We start from the raw sequence: 15315 nt of genomic DNA, 5'->3' as shown, positions 1-15315 counted from the left end.
CTAGAGTACCAGGCCCGGATATCCATATCATCTCTCCCTTCTTCAAGAAGCGTTGTCCCCAACGCGTGAGGGTCTTCTGAAAAAAAAAGGTGACGTGATATGAACATGACACGTCCTCGCCGTCCTCAAGTCTTGCTTGCCTTCCACACCACATCCTCCCTCGCGGCCTCCTCGACTTGATACAACACTTGGCGCCTCCTTTCTTCTCCATATGAGCTTGGACTTTGGCGCCAACACCTTCTTCTTCCGAGGTTTTGATGGAACCCTGTGTCGCTGAACATGACCCTGCATAAGATGTGTAATGCCTGGGCCACATAAATGTCTCACACATCCATCCTTGCCTCGATGCATCTGCGGTGTCGCAGAAAACTGGACTGCAGTACATCGAGCACGGTAGTGCCGCTGCCCACTGTCTCCACTGACGCGCTGCGCCACAGCCAGTCTAGGCGCCGGTTGACCGGTCCGGCCAGTCCTGGAGCCGGTCGGCCGGCCCTTGAACCGGGCGGAAACCCCATCAACACTGGCTTCTCTAACCTTCTCGCCTCCCACTCCTCCCACGCGCATCTGCGCCATATGTACTGGAACATCATCAACACAAACATCATCAGTCTGCATACTAGCATCAACACAAACCGGAACTGTAGCACATGCTGAAACATCCACATCAACAATAAGTGTAGCTTCATCCGGCTTGTCACCAACAAGAACTGGCTTGTCATCTACAGGCTTGGCTGAAACATCACCAACATCAATGCTCGGAACATCATGCACCGCCAGCTGCACTTTAGGCTTGTGCAACTTCTCTTTACACACTACTAACTCCACATCGGACTTGATATGATCATCACCCATAGGCTTCAAAGTCCGCTGTTTGCCACCATGCATAAAAGAATATGTATTTGCTCGCCCAGCATGTGTCACATTACGATCATACTGCCAAGGACGCCCAAGTAGCAATCCACACACCTCCAATGGCAACACATCGCAATCGATCTCATCAACATAATCATCAATCAGAATGGCACACGCACCTTGTGAGTAATCTTCAGCATACCACAGCTATTCAACCACTCAAGACGCTTAGGTTCAGGAAGACGCCATGTAGACAACCCCAACGCTGCCACCATCGCCTTGCTAATGCCATTAGTACAGCTACCACCATCAACCATCAACTTGCAAGCCTTCCCCTTAATAAATCACTGAGTCTGAAACAAACTCCACCGCTGACCCTTGTCAACTGTTCTGCAAGCATCTTCTTGTACCCTTTTGAGTTGCATATTCAGCCCGCTCAATGGTACAACCTCCTCAACAGTCACAGTAGTGCTCTTGGTATCAGAGCCAGGTTTCCTCTCCTCTAAAGATTTCACCTCGACCTTAGTGACTGTTGGTAGTGGAACAATCTCCTGAATAGGAACTATGCACTTGTCCACTTCCTCTATTGCATGCACAACTCTGGACGGCTGCTCACTCTCCTCCACATATGGTAACACGAAACCACTACGAAGAAAAGTTTTGTAGTCTTCCCAAGTTTCAGCAAATTCACCTCTGTCCACCGCATTCTCCCAGCAACGTTCCAATGCCTCGTCCACACGCCGTATAGCAAGATAAAAGGCATAAGAACTATTGAACTTCCTGTTGTATGTGCGGCATCGAGAAAAACCCAACTCCATGTTCCTCTCCCAATCTTCATACTCCTGAACTGTCGCAAGATGGTGTAGATACCAACGAAGACTGGATGGTGGACGCTGTTCTCCCTTCAAGCAATCCAGATAGTCATTGAAAAATTTACTAGATTTCGTCAGAAGAGTACACCTCATGCCCAGAACATCGCCTGGAAACGAAGTAGCATCATCAGTATCAACAGCAAATTTCGCCGGAGAAACACTGGAACAAGAAGAAGCTTCCTGCCAGCGCCGGCTGAACCGGCTCGGGAACCGGCCGATCCGTGCAGGACCGGTCAAACCGGCACCTGGGACCGGCCAGTCCGACGAGACCCGGCCAGACCGGCCACAGTGGCCGGCCGCGCGTCTGTGCGGCTCGATATGGCCACGGTTGGCGTCAAGAATCGGTCCGGCCTCAGGCCGGCTGGACCCGGTCTGCCGCCCGGTTGAACGGCTGGTTGACCGGCCCGGCCGGTCCTGGGTCCGGTCGGCCGGCCCTGGCACCGGGGCGCGTCGCGAATCTTCATCTTCTTCCCGATTCCAGGCGCGATTTTTCGCAATTTTGACCTCCGAAACAGCCATGGATGACCTCCAAACTGCACCAAACAACACCAAACTTCCTCCAACCAACCTCCTTCGACCGAGAGCCAAACTCCTCCGATCTTAGAGCCAATCTTCTCCAATGCAAACCGATCAAAGAGATCGATCAACAACACCTCGCCGTGAGCAACCCAGAAAACTGATACCACATGATAAGGGAACGACCCACTGGATCCTCCTTAGTTGATGCCCGATCTTTCACAGCGAGAACCTGGGGTAGAGAATCCTCCCAACAACGCGATGAACGCAGCCTGGAGAAGAGGGAACGAATCCAGCAAGCAACAGATCGATGAACGACCGCCTCAAACCAAGAGCTAGACAATCCTTGATGAACACAAGAACCTTCGCAGCGGATATAATAGATAACGGCAGCGCCGTACCCCCGGAGGGATGATACACGTGATCACACGCAATAGGGAAACCCTAATCTTTTAGACTAAACTTGTTCTATTCTAAACCCTAGCCGTGCCATTTCCTTATATGAGAGGGAGAGCTGGCCGGCCGGCCCCCTTATTGGGCCTAACCTAGTTCGACTTGGACAGGCCCAAGTCAAACAGACTCTATTAAAACCCTAGATGGCCCACAACATGACCCGACTACATTATTATCTCCTAATAACAAGATTATAATAAACTACTGGTACAACCTTAGACTCAAATATCATATCAATGGCTGTCCTAGAGTACCAGGCCCGGATATCCATATCACAGAACGAAACTTTTCTAAACTGAAGCTATTGAAGTCCTATATGCGCACTACAATGACACAACAGAGACTCAATGATTTGGCCACAATATCACTTGAGAGTGAAGTGTTGGAGAAGATTGGTTATGAGGATATTATTGAAGATTTTATTTCAAAGAACCCTCAGAGAATGATGTTGTTCAAATAAATATTATGCACCCGGGAGTTTAATAGGTATGCTTCTTGGTATATGTAATTTCTATGCAATATACTATGGCAATATGCGTTATAATTCTCGAATAGTCAAAATTTTCTAGTATTATAAGGCCTGGTTTAGAGTTTTCGCACAAGGCCCTAAATTTTGCCGGCTCGGCCCTGTGAAGGGGTGCGAGGCACGACGAGAAATAATGGCGGGAACCATCCGTTCTAGATGTGATCGCCACCTGGTGGGTACCCGCCTTGCTTCTCGCTCTGTCCGATGCGCCCGAAGCATCCCCTGTGAAGCGGGGATGACCTCGGGGCGCCAAACACCGTATTGGACAACGCCAAACGAAAAAGCCCTTTAAGACACACCACTCAGGCCGGCTAAATGTTCAGCGCGTCCCAAAAATCTTTAAAAAACGTTTTGGAGACACTATTGGAGATGCTCTTATCTAGAATGATTTGTGATTTGGCTTGTGTGTTTCCAGGGAAGAAGAGTTTGGAACTTCGGAAGTACGAAAGAGCTAGCAGCGAACAGCATGGCTGTGGGGCCCACCTCCAGTCTAATCGGTGGCTAGCTGAGAGCATCTCTAACAGAGCCCGTAAACGTACGAACTGAAAAAACGCGAGTTCAGTCTCCTGAAAACATTTTTCGAGCGAATTTGGAGGTGGCGCAGAACAACACCTGTATTCGGAACCGAAAAAATGAAATTCAAATCTAGCGGGAGAACTGTTCATCGCAAACAAGTTCCTAAACTGAAATTGAAACTTCATAGTTGCATAATTTACACTGCGATCGCAAAATAGACATCACATATAAGATGTTCCTCCGCCGCATGACCCAACGACGACTAAAATTTGGCCCTACCAGGGATCTACGCGCGGCGGAGGAAGGGGCGGCGGACGTCGGCGACGGCGACCTACTTGGCGTCGAGGTCGACAACCTCCTTCACGCGGCGGACGGCGGTCTCCCTCTGCGCCACCTCGTACTCGCGCACCTGACGGACGGCGTCCGCCTCCTCGCAACGGAAGCGCGTGCCTCGGCCTTCAAAATGACGGAGATCTGCTGGATCGATGTCGCATCCTCGTCGTAGGTGAGGACGTAGTCCCCGGAGTTGAAGACAGTGCGCGGCGCCGCCTCCTCCTCCTTGTCGCTGTTGTCGTCGATGGGCGGCGCAAGCGTCTGGCCTGACGCGCCGGAGAAAGAGCCCTCACCGCTATTGGCGTAGCGGGCAAGCTTCCTCGGCGGCGTCAGGCCCCAATTAATCCACCAGCACGCGCTCCACTTTCGCGCGCCCTCGAAGCGGTTCCACTTCCGCCACTCCGCCTGCGAGCGGAAGACGGTGAGGGGAGGGGGGGGGGGAAGTTGCTGCCACCAACCCGGCCGCCTCCCCTTCCGCAGCTGCCGGCGCCAGCCATGTGGTCGCGGTGGAGCTCGCGGAAGAGCGGATACGACAGCGGCTTGGCTCGAATTGCTTGTCGAAAGTGGAAGCGGCAGACGGGCGGAGAGGCGGTTATCGGCCCGAATCCGAAAATCCACCAGAAAAATTCAGTTCGACGGCATTTACAGGCTCCGTTAGAGTTGATCTGGCTTGTGGTCCCGGCATGCCAGTCACGCGTGAGCAGGTCGGGCCCAAGGCTTGAGTGAGAGGCTGGGAGGACGCGCGCATGGACGTGTGAACGTGGGCACCAGCTCCAGCCGCCCGACATCCGCACGGTCAACATGTGTGTCTCGTCGTCGTCGTCCGCGTTGGATCCCTTTCCCCGGAGCGAAATTGGACAACAGTTAGGGCATGAGCAATGGTGGCATACACAACTAGCTGCTCCATGTAAAAAAGTTGTAAAAATCAACATGGTGAATTCTATCTCTCCAATGGAAGCTACAACTTTAGTCAGAAAAATGAGAGAAGGGACCCCACAAATATGACACTATGTATCTCTTTCTCTCTCCAAAAAGCATGCTTTTATGACTGAAGATCCCACTTCTTGAAGAGGAGGCTGCTTCCTCATCCGAACCTACTTTGGACCATCCAAACCTAGCTAAAGGTGTGAAGCAGCACCTCTAGGGCAGTGCATTGGGCATGCCCTTATATACTGTCTGTCACTCTGTCAGAAAAGGGTAAAAATAAAATTCACGAGCGTGATTGATGCAGAAAGCTTTTGCTGCGCAGCGCCATAAAAGGCTGCGCTATCCTGTCGCCTTCCAGTGCCAGCGCCGTCTGATCTATGCTGCGTGCTGTTCTTCGCTGGTGAGGCCGCCTCACTAGCCGCTCATCACTCTCTCCCGCGCCCCGCTTCTCGCCGGCCGTCGCCGTGGTAAGCCGTAAGCCTCTCTCTGTCCTTTGGTTGTTTGTTTGTTTGGTTTCTTCTCCGTCTCCGGCGCCGTCGCCGTCACCGGTGCGCACCACCTAGAGTGCTCCGCTCTGTTCTGCTCTCCAGGTCTGCCGCCACCACCGACCCTTTTTCCCACCTGGGGAGAACGGCTCCAAAACGAGAATCTGCATGGGTGGCGGTTGGATGTGGATTTGCGAGCGACCGTCGTCCGTGTCTCGTGGCTGCGTCTGGTTCTAGTCTAATTGGGTAGCAGTAGACAATGGTGGTTGTTCAGTCCACAGGCACTTATGGAGCAGTGGAGAGAGTGACGAGCTCACTCAGCTCACCTCCACCTCCGATTTGACTCCTGCACGCGAACACGAGTTTACTTCCAGATTAACCCATCCGTGTCTCCCGGATCGGAGTCGTCTTGCGTGCACGCCGCCCCTGATTTCTTTCTTTCCTGCAATTTCTTGGGGTCAAGATTCTTGTGCTACTGTAGGGTTAATTACTAGTAGAAGCCGTTGGTTACAGTCCATCATTTCCCCTAGTTTAATCTCGACGCTCCCACACGGCCGGTGGTTCAGCCTTCCCATCCCATGGCCCCCCCGGCGGAGCAGAGCAAGAGTTTGCGTCCCAGATGCGCCGTCGACAAAACCACGAATTCTCTCGTAGCGTAGGTGCCGTGTCCTCTTCTCCCGGAGATCTAGCTGGAGAATTCGTCGCCGCTCGCCCGGCCGGTGAGATGGGCCTCTCGCCAGCGCAGTAGATTTCGCCAAATAATTCAATGCGGCTGCGTCTGCGTGCGGAGCATGGACTGCGTTGTCCGCTGCATCCGTGTACTAGTCAGAGCAGTCAGTGTGAGAGCATCGAATGCGAAGGAATTAACAATCAATCTGGTTAGCCAGCGATCTCGCCCAACAGCGACGTCTCAGCTGTAGTAGATGCCCCCCGTCGACCGATGCCTCCCATGGCCGTGGTGGCGCTGCAGCAAACGCTAGAAAAATGTAGTAGAGGTGTAGATCGTTTCAGTTCAGATTTCTTTATGCTTCCGAAAAGGAACAAAAGAAAAACTGAATCTTGTTTATATTAGCATGCCGTCGCCGTCGCTGCGGTGGCAGCCAATTAGCGCGTGAGGGCCACCCGTGCTAACCACAGCAAATGATTTCCTTTCGCTTTCTTTCCTTTTGGTGACTTGCGATTCTCGTGTCGGCGTGGCGCCACTTCGCTAGAGTGCTCCTTCGCTTCGCTGGGCTATAAGACGAACCGATGCTCCCTTTCCCAGAGGACGTGCTCATACTTCTCCTTTACTTCGAGCTTTTGGCGGTGAAGAAAGATATCCGTTCCTTTCCCTCGCATCCGTTTCTGCACCCGCATGCGGGTTGCTAGTTCCTCCTTTTGAGGTATTGCAGTTTTTTCGATAAAGTGAGGTATTGCAGTTACCGAGTAGCATGTGAGATTTTAGCTGTTCTCTGTCGAACCGTCGAAAATGATCTGAATATTGTTTTTCTGCATATGCTCTGTTTTCTGTTTTACTCACTCGTTTGCTTACGTCTGCTGATTTTGGGGACAACTGGGCTACGTGGCTTTCTGTTTCGCCTATAACCATGCTGGTTTCTAGAACTTTGATTCGTCTGGGCAATAAAACTGATAGAAGGCACCCACTTGGTTTAAAAAAATATGTTGCCTTGTATCTTACTCCTTGATGATGTCCATAGCTAGTAGAGGAGCCTTTAATTGACCTAGGGCCTAATGTTTAGTCTTCAGATTTCAAGCATCAGTCTTTCTCTACACTAGTCCACTCTATCTTGATTCTTTATGATGGCTATGTGGCCACCCGAGGAGCCTTTGAATGGCCTAGGCCTAACGTTTGTCCTTTACGTGTGTGCGGTTTCAAACATGAATCTTTCTCTACGCTAGGCACATGACTGATTTTTCCTTCAGGTGAAAGCTTCATTGAATGTATATTCACATGATTGATATTCTTTACTCAGGTTTACATATAGTCGGCGGTGATTGGTACCACACACGGTGCCAAGATGGGGAGTTTGCACAAGACCACCTTTGTTCTCATGTTCTGCTTGGCAATGTTGGCCAGAGCGGATCATCTCAAGTACAAGGATCCGAAGAAGCCTGTTAGTGTCCGCGTCAAGGATCTGCTTGCTCGGATGACACTTGCTGAAAAGATTGGCCAGATGACTCAAATCGAGAGGGAGAACGCCACCACGGGGGTGCTATCCAAGTACTTCATTGGTAAGTTTCTCATACTAAATCGGTGCAAGTGATGAAGGACTGCATAGTTTGTGTTTGACGTTCGTGTGGTGCGCGATGCAGGTAGCGTACTGAGCGGTGGAGGCAGCGTGCCTTCTCCACAGGCATCTGCCGAGGCTTGGGCTTCGATGGTTAATGCAATGCAAAAAGATGCTCTTTCTACCCGCCTGGGTATTCCGATGCTCTATGGTATTGATGCTGTGCACGGTCACAATAACGTCTACAAAGCTACCATCTTCCCACATAATGTTGGGCTTGGAGCTACCAGGTAGAAACTGCTTTTTTTTTATTTTTTACTTTTGATCTGATAGTGAAAAGCCATATTATATTTCATCAGCAAGCTATGACAACATCGCAACACACCTGTGATACATGCTTCAGTCTAAATTATTATGTTGCTGTCTTGTAGGGACCCTGCGCTGGTAAAGAGGATAGGAGAAGCAACTGCTCTTGAAGTTAGAGCTACAGGAATTCCTTATGCCTTCGCACCGTGTATTGCGGTAATTATAGATAACATCTCTTACATGGCTGATAGTTCAGTCAATCAGTCTGGATAGCAACTCTGCTTTCTTGTCGTTTTCAAAGCCTCATCTGTTTTCTATTAATCAGGTTTGTAGAGACCCAAGATGGGGACGGTGCTACGAAAGCTATAGTGAAGACCCAAAGGTTGTCCAGTCAATGACCACACTTATCTCTGGCTTGCAAGGCGATGTTCCAGCTAGTGAAGCGGGAAGACCATACGTTGGTGGAAGGTAACATACACCCAACATATATAGTAGCTAAATTGTCTTATCTGTAATTTAGTCTGTCAACTCCGAACTAACTTTGTTATCACTCTCGCACCCTGCAGTAAGAAAGTTGCTGCATGCGCAAAGCACTATGTTGGTGATGGTGGTACGTATTTGGGGATCAACGAGAACAATACAGTCATCGACGTCCATGGGCTCATGACTATCCATATGCCTGCTTATTATAATTCTATCATCAGAGGTGTATCCACCGTTATGGTTTCGTACTCTAGTTGGAATGGAAAGAAGATGCACGCCAACCATTTCCTAATCACTGATTTTCTCAAGAAAAAGCTCAAATTCAGGGTCAGTTGCTCAATAAAAAAGGCAGAAGAATTTCCGTTGTATTTGTTTTCTTCTGGTATACTAAGAGATACTGATGTCATTAATTTCTTGGGATTTTGTGCAAACAGGGCTTTGTGATTTCAGACTGGCAAGGCATTGATAGGATTACTAGTCCCCCAGGCGTGAACTACTCTTATTCAGTTGAGGCTGGAGTTGGTGCCGGCATTGACATGGTAATTGCGTTAACTTATGATATGGCATTGACAATTTTTATCTCTTCTAGAGCAAATAGAAATGATTCATTTTCTTCTTTTCTGACCATGCTCTAAAATGTGTTATTTGCAGATCATGGTTCCTTTTGGCTACACAGAATTCATTGATGATCTGACAGCCCAAGTTAAGAGTGGCATTATCCCCATGAGCAGAATCGATGATGCTGTTTACAGGATTCTTCGGGTCAAGTTCACCATGGGTCTATTTGAGAGCCCTTACGCTGATCCCAGTCTCGCTGGTGAACTTGGAAAGCAAGTTAGTTCTAAAATACCACACTTTGTTCCTCTAAGATTTCATTCAGCAGGATCCTAGAATTCATACTGACAAATTCACTTGTCAATGTTAGGAACACCGAGAACTTGCTCGGGAAGCTGTCAGGAAATCATTGGTGTTGCTGAAAAATGGAAAGTCTGCCTCCGCTCCGCTGTTGCCTCTCCCGAAGAAGGCAGGTAAGATCCTTGTCGCCGGAAGCCACGCTGATAACTTGGGCAACCAGTGTGGAGGATGGACAATCACATGGCAAGGATTGGACGGCAACGGCAACACTGCCGGTAAATGGCGTCTCTTGTTCCATTGCTTGTACAAATTTGTGGCAATGTCTCCATCCTTTGGAACAAAAATTCATGGAACCATGTGATGAAATGCAGGGACGACGATCCTCTCGGCGATCAAGTCCACCGTCGACCCGAGCACGCAGGTGGTCTTCTCGGAGAACCCAGACAGCACCACCTTAAGCGACAAGTACGACTACGCGGTCGTGGTGGTCGGCGAGCCACCCTACGCCGAGACATTCGGTGACAACCTGAACCTGACGATCCCAGGATCCGGTCCGTCCGTGATCCAGAACGTCTGCAAGAGCATGAAGTGTGTGGTGGTGCTCATCTCTGGTAGGCCGCTGGTGATGGAGCCGTACATCGGCGCCATCGACGCGTTCGTGGCCGCGTGGCTGCCTGGCTCAGAGGGCCAGGGCGTGGCCGACGTGCTCTTCGGCGACTACGGGTTCACTGGGAAGTTGGCGAGGACGTGGTTCAAGTCGGTGGACCAGCTGCCGATGAACGTCGGCGACAAGCACTACGACCCGCTCTTCCCCTTCGGGTTTGGCCTCACCACCGAGGCCAAGAAGTGACTCCGGTGAGGTGATTGAGATGGGAGGAATTTTCGTTTGGGATGTGAGAGATGATATACTTATATACATCAATTTGTGGTTGATTTGTTAGCAATAAAAGAGATGCATTCATGAGGTTGTGCGACATATCAATCGAGCACTCGCGCTCTCTTCGACCTCTGCTTGACGAACAATGTCTATGACTGTTGTAGAAGGTATCGAAAGTTCGAAACTGATGCGATTTCTGCAATGGTCGTTGACAACAGTTCAGTGCCGGAAACAATAAGGCTCCTATAAACTAAAAAAACATTTTTGTGATAATTCCACCAATTTATAAATAATCATCAAGAGTAGTACAAATAGCCTAGAAAGTATTACAAATTACAAATAGGTACTCAAATCACCTACATCACCGAAGCTGACAAAGCTTGTGGTAGTTTTTTTTTGAAAAGGGAAAAACCCGGCTTCTGCATCGTGGTGATGCACACAGCCTTTTATTGAGAAACAGTAGTCTTTGTTCAGTACTTATTACATCTCAAGGATCGCGTAAAGTCGATACAAGAATCAACCAGCGAAAAAAGGAGAACAACATGAATCGACTAAGCATCCTCTAGTCGACTAATATGTCACAACAAATTTCCGGCACAAGATATCCTGAACGACCATCCTGAGCCGTGTGCATCCGAAGCCATGACATCATTTGCTCTGGTGGTGATAGGAGAGCCCAAAGTTGGATCCAATGCACCATGGAGAAGATAACCTGTAAAAAATTGAAATTTTTCTTGTTGTTAAAGATTATATCATTGCGGCATCTCCATATTGACCAACATAAGGCTGATACACCAATGCGAATTAAAGCCTTGGATTGTTTGTCAACTCCATTTAACCAATTTCCAAACATATTTGTAATATTGGTTGGCGGAGGGAGATTATGAGTAAAATTAACAGTTCGCCAAATTAATTTAGCAAAAGGGCATGTTAAGAATAAGTGTTCTACCGTCTCTTGCTCTCCACAAAAAACACATTTAGTACACCCAATCCATTGTCTCTTTGCTAAATTATCTTTTGTCAAAAGCACCTTATTACTCAGGAACCACATAAAAATTTTGATTTTCAGGGGGATTTTCATTTTCCAAAGATATTTCCGCAAGTATGGTGTATGATCATTCATAAGATCCTCATACATAGATTTGACTGTAAACAACCCACTAGTTGTTAGTTTCCACATAAAACAGTCTGGTTCATCATTTAAATTTACCATCATTAATCTTTGGCATAAGTGTAACCATGATGTCCACTTATTACCAGATAGCACCCGTCTGAAGCTAATGTTCAGCGGTGTTTGTGCCAACACATGAGCCACTAACACATTTTTATGGTTCACAATATTATATAAGGATGGGTATTGAGTAGCTAAAGAGGATTCTCCTAACCAAATATCTTCCCAAAATCTTGTCGTTGCACCGTTTCCAATTTTAAAATATCCTTTTTGAAAAAAATCATCTTTTACCCGCATGAGTCCCTTCCAAAAGGGAGAATCAGTCGGTTTTGCCTGCACCTCAGCAAGGGTTTTTTGACTTAGGTATTTATTATGTAGCAACTCTTGCCACACCCCTTCCTCATTTAGTATTTTAAAGAGCCACTTACTCAATAAACATCTATTTTTGAGCTCAAGAACCTCAATACCTAAACCTCCTTGATCTTTTGGTCGGCAAATTATGTTCCATTTTGAGAGTCTATATTTTCTCTTAGCTTCATCTGATTGCCAGAAGAATCTAGACCTATAAAAATCCAGACGCTTCCTGACCCCAACGGGTATTTCCAGGAACGATAACATGAACATTGGAAGACTTGTTAAAACAGAATTGATAAGTACTAATCTATCGCCATACGATAGCAATTTTCCTTTCCAGCATCCCAATTTACCTTCAAACCGGGTCTCCACTGGATACCAATCTGAATTTTTAAGCTTCCTAAAATGAATAGGAATTCCTAAATATCTAAAGGGTAGTTCCCCTATATCACATCCAAAAATTTGTTTGTACTGTTGCTCTTCCTCCTTAGCCTTTCCGAAACAGAATAATTCACTCTTATGAAAATTAATCTTGAGGCCCGATAATTCTTCAAACAAACATAAGATTAGTTTCATGTTTACCGCCTTTTGCAAGTCATGTTCTAAAAACAAAATTGTATCATCAGCATATTGTAGGATAGAGAGTCCCCCCTCAACAAGATGAGGAATAAGACCACCCACTTGACCATCCTCCTTTGCTCTTTCGATTAGAATAGCAAGCATGTCTGCTATAATATTAAACAACATTGGAGATAATGGGTCACCCTGTCTGACCCCTTTTTTTGTTTGAAAATAACGACCAATGTCGTCATTCACTTTAACACCAACACTTCCTCCTTGCATAAAAGATTCAATTAACTTACACCATCCACTAGCAAAACCTTTCATTCGCATGGACTGTTGCAAGAAAGACCACTTGACCTTGTCATATGCCTTCTCAAAATCAATTTTCAAAAGAACACCATCCATTTTCTTATTATGTAATTCATGGATTGTTTCATGCAAAATCACCACCCCCTCTAGGATGTTACGACCCGGCATAAATGCCGACTGGGTAGGTTTTATCACTTTTGGGGCAATCCCCGTAATGCGATTGGTCGCTACCTTTGTGAAAATTTTGAAACAAACATTTAGAAGACAAATAGGCCTATATTGCTGAATCTGGAATGCGTCTTGTATTTTTGGAAGTAAAGTGATAACACCAAAATTCAGTTTGTACAAGGGCAAATCCCCTGAAACGAGCTGATCAAATAGTGCCATAATATCACTTTTAATTACTCCCCAGAACATTTGATAAAACTCGGCCGGAAAACCATCCGGCCCAGGAGCTTTATTGTGTTCCATCTGTGAAATTGCATCACATACCTCCTTCTCAGTGAAAGGGGATGTTAGGATCACATTTTCCTCAGCAGATAATTGTGGAATATCATGTACTAAATCCTCCCTCAAGGATACATTAGTAGATTCCGGAGGTCCGAATAATCTTTTGTAGAACTCAGTAATGTACAATTTTAGGTTTTCCTGACCAACAATGGTTCCTTCTTGTTGTTCCAATTGAAAAATTTTCTTTTTCCTATGCTTTCCATTAGCAATTAGGTGAAAATATCTAGTATTGTTCCCCCCTTCTTGAATATGTTTTACTTTAGCTCTCTGGGCCCATTTTCTTTCCTCGTCTCTTCGTAATTTTCTAATACTGTCATTAGCCTTATTAAGAGCCTCTCGTTCAACAACATTAAGAGGTTGATTTTCAGCTTTTAAATCTAGATTATCAATTATAGAGAGCAACCTCTCTTTTTCCTTTTTATATTTTCCGCTCAAGTTTTTTGCCCACCCTTTCAAGAATCGCCTAATATGACGCAATTTATTTAGCCATGTATCCATTGGAGAGATTCCAGTCATTACCGAGTTCCATTCTTTCTCGATCATCTCATAGAAACCTTCTTGTCGTAACCAATACAACTCAAAGGAAAACTGAGCCTTATTTCCCAAATGTGCCTTCACACCCGAGTCAATAAGGATCGGAGTATGATCAGATTCAGCTCTAGATAGGGCTCTAACCGTAACCAAGGGAAACTTCTGTTCCCAAGAAGTACTCGCAAGAACTCTATCTAGTTTCTCATATGTAGGCGTATCTCGACGATTAGCCCAAGTGAATTGTCTCCCCGAGAGATCAATCTCTCTCAAATTGAGATGCTCAATGATAGCATTAAAAACAAAGGGCCATTAAAAACAAAGGGCCAGCGGGCATTGAAATTATCATTATTTTTTTCCTCTTTTTTCCTAATAATATTAAAATCCCCCCTACCAACATAGGGAGTGATTCATGTTCACATGTTCGAACCAATTCAGCCAGAAAATCCGACTTGTGCATCTCTTGGGCAGCCCCATAGACAGGCACAAAAATCCATTCGAAACCATCATTCTTACATTTAATATGCAATTTGACACAATAGTCACCATTGCTCACTTTCAGCACCTGCAATGTATCTGAATTTACACCCACTAGTATACCTCCAGATCGACCATGGGGTGGTAAACAGAACCAATTAAAATTAAATCCAGCGGCTAACTGGTTTAAAAAGGGTATAGAGAAATTGGATCTCCCTGTCTCCAATAAGGCAATGAAATCCAATTTGTGTTCTCGAATAGCCTCTTTAACAAATAAGTGTTTAGCCGTGTCTTTAAAACCCTCACTATTCCAATTTAAACCTTTTAAATTTTGCATTATGAGTATTGTTTTTTGATAATTTTCCTTGTACTCTTGCGGACATTGGAGAGATCATAAACCTTCCTTCTCCTCTGTTTCTTTTCTTTTTTAATCGGTTCTGTCTGTTTGAAGTGATCTACCAAGTCTGCATGAATATCTTCATCATCTAGAAGATCCTCACACAAATTGGATGCTCTTGAAACAATGAGGGAGGCGGAACCTTCATTTGAAATTTCATCAGCATTTTTTTGCATTATTAGTAAAGTTCGTTCACCCTCTCGGTTTTTTATCCCATTTATACTACTTGCAACTTCATCAAACGATTTTCCTAAAGAGATTCCCATGCGGTTCGCTCTTTCCTTAATTTCTGTATCAGGGATAGATAAAATAGAGAATTTAGGTATATGATTACCTGAGTTGACAGAGTTACGCAATTGAGTCTTCTTCATTGCACGCTCCATCTGTGTCAAATCCGCATCCGATTGGGCACCAATTCGCTTGCTGATCCGCACCTCGTTCGCAGCAGGACACGGTATTCCTCCAAAGGCTACCACGTCCTCGACAGAGGGCTTTGGAGAAACTGACAGAGGCAAGTTATTTGTTACGTCAACAGTAACAGTAGTATTGTTTGGCACCATATCAGATAAACCAAAAAAATGGGACGTACCAGACTGTACGTTTTTGTGAACATCATCCTCATTCTCCGTACTCTTGGCTACAAACTTCACATTTGTTTTTGCCACATCTGAAGTATGCACAGTAGTAGTATTAGACTGCCCAGTCTTTATTTGTTCATCAAGCGATATATGTCCATCCTCTGTTTGCTGCACCACATTTTGAAGCAAAAGGAAGGG

General features: G+C 46.4%; 1 protein-coding gene across 3 annotated transcripts; it reads left to right on the top strand.

Annotated features, from left to right (window-relative positions):
• The first annotated feature begins 5327 nt into the window (after nucleotides 1-5327).
• Nucleotides 5328-10328, top strand: LOC127292844 (uncharacterized). Of its 3 annotated transcripts, none has more exons than XM_051322351.2 (10): nucleotides 5328-5462; nucleotides 7454-7712; nucleotides 7794-7998; nucleotides 8140-8230; nucleotides 8340-8482; nucleotides 8581-8824; nucleotides 8932-9036; nucleotides 9149-9331; nucleotides 9423-9627; nucleotides 9724-10328. In XM_051322351.2, exons 2-10 carry the CDS (start codon nucleotides 7499-7501, stop codon nucleotides 10200-10202), a joined length of 1869 nt encoding a protein of 622 aa, XP_051178311.1. In that variant the 5' UTR covers nucleotides 5328-5462; nucleotides 7454-7498; the 3' UTR covers nucleotides 10203-10328. The 3 variants fall into 3 exon arrangements, with proteins under 3 accessions (XP_051178311.1, XP_051178312.1, XP_051178309.1); XM_051322352.2 differs by having other exon boundaries at nucleotides 5345-5469; XM_051322349.2 differs by lacking the exon at nucleotides 5328-5462 and adding an exon at nucleotides 6726-6862.
• Nucleotides 10329-15315: the final 4987 nt, after the last annotated feature.

This window comes from Lolium perenne, chromosome 4 (assembly GCF_019359855.2).
Source record: "Lolium perenne isolate Kyuss_39 chromosome 4, Kyuss_2.0, whole genome shotgun sequence".
Taxonomy (NCBI): domain Eukaryota; kingdom Viridiplantae; phylum Streptophyta; class Magnoliopsida; order Poales; family Poaceae; genus Lolium; species Lolium perenne.
This window is presented reverse-complemented; position numbering and strand designations above follow the sequence as displayed.

Coding starts and splice junctions, on each gene's coding strand:
- LOC127292844 (XM_051322351.2), top strand. CDS start 7,499: ATGGGGAGTTTGCACAAGACCACCTTTGTTCTCATGTTCTGCTTGGCA. Junction 8,231..8,339: donor CCTTCGCACCGTGTATTGCG/GTAATTATAGAT, acceptor TCTATTAATCAG/GTTTGTAGAGACCCAAGATG. Junction 9,628..9,723: donor CGGCAACGGCAACACTGCCG/GTAAATGGCGTC, acceptor GATGAAATGCAG/GGACGACGATCCTCTCGGCG.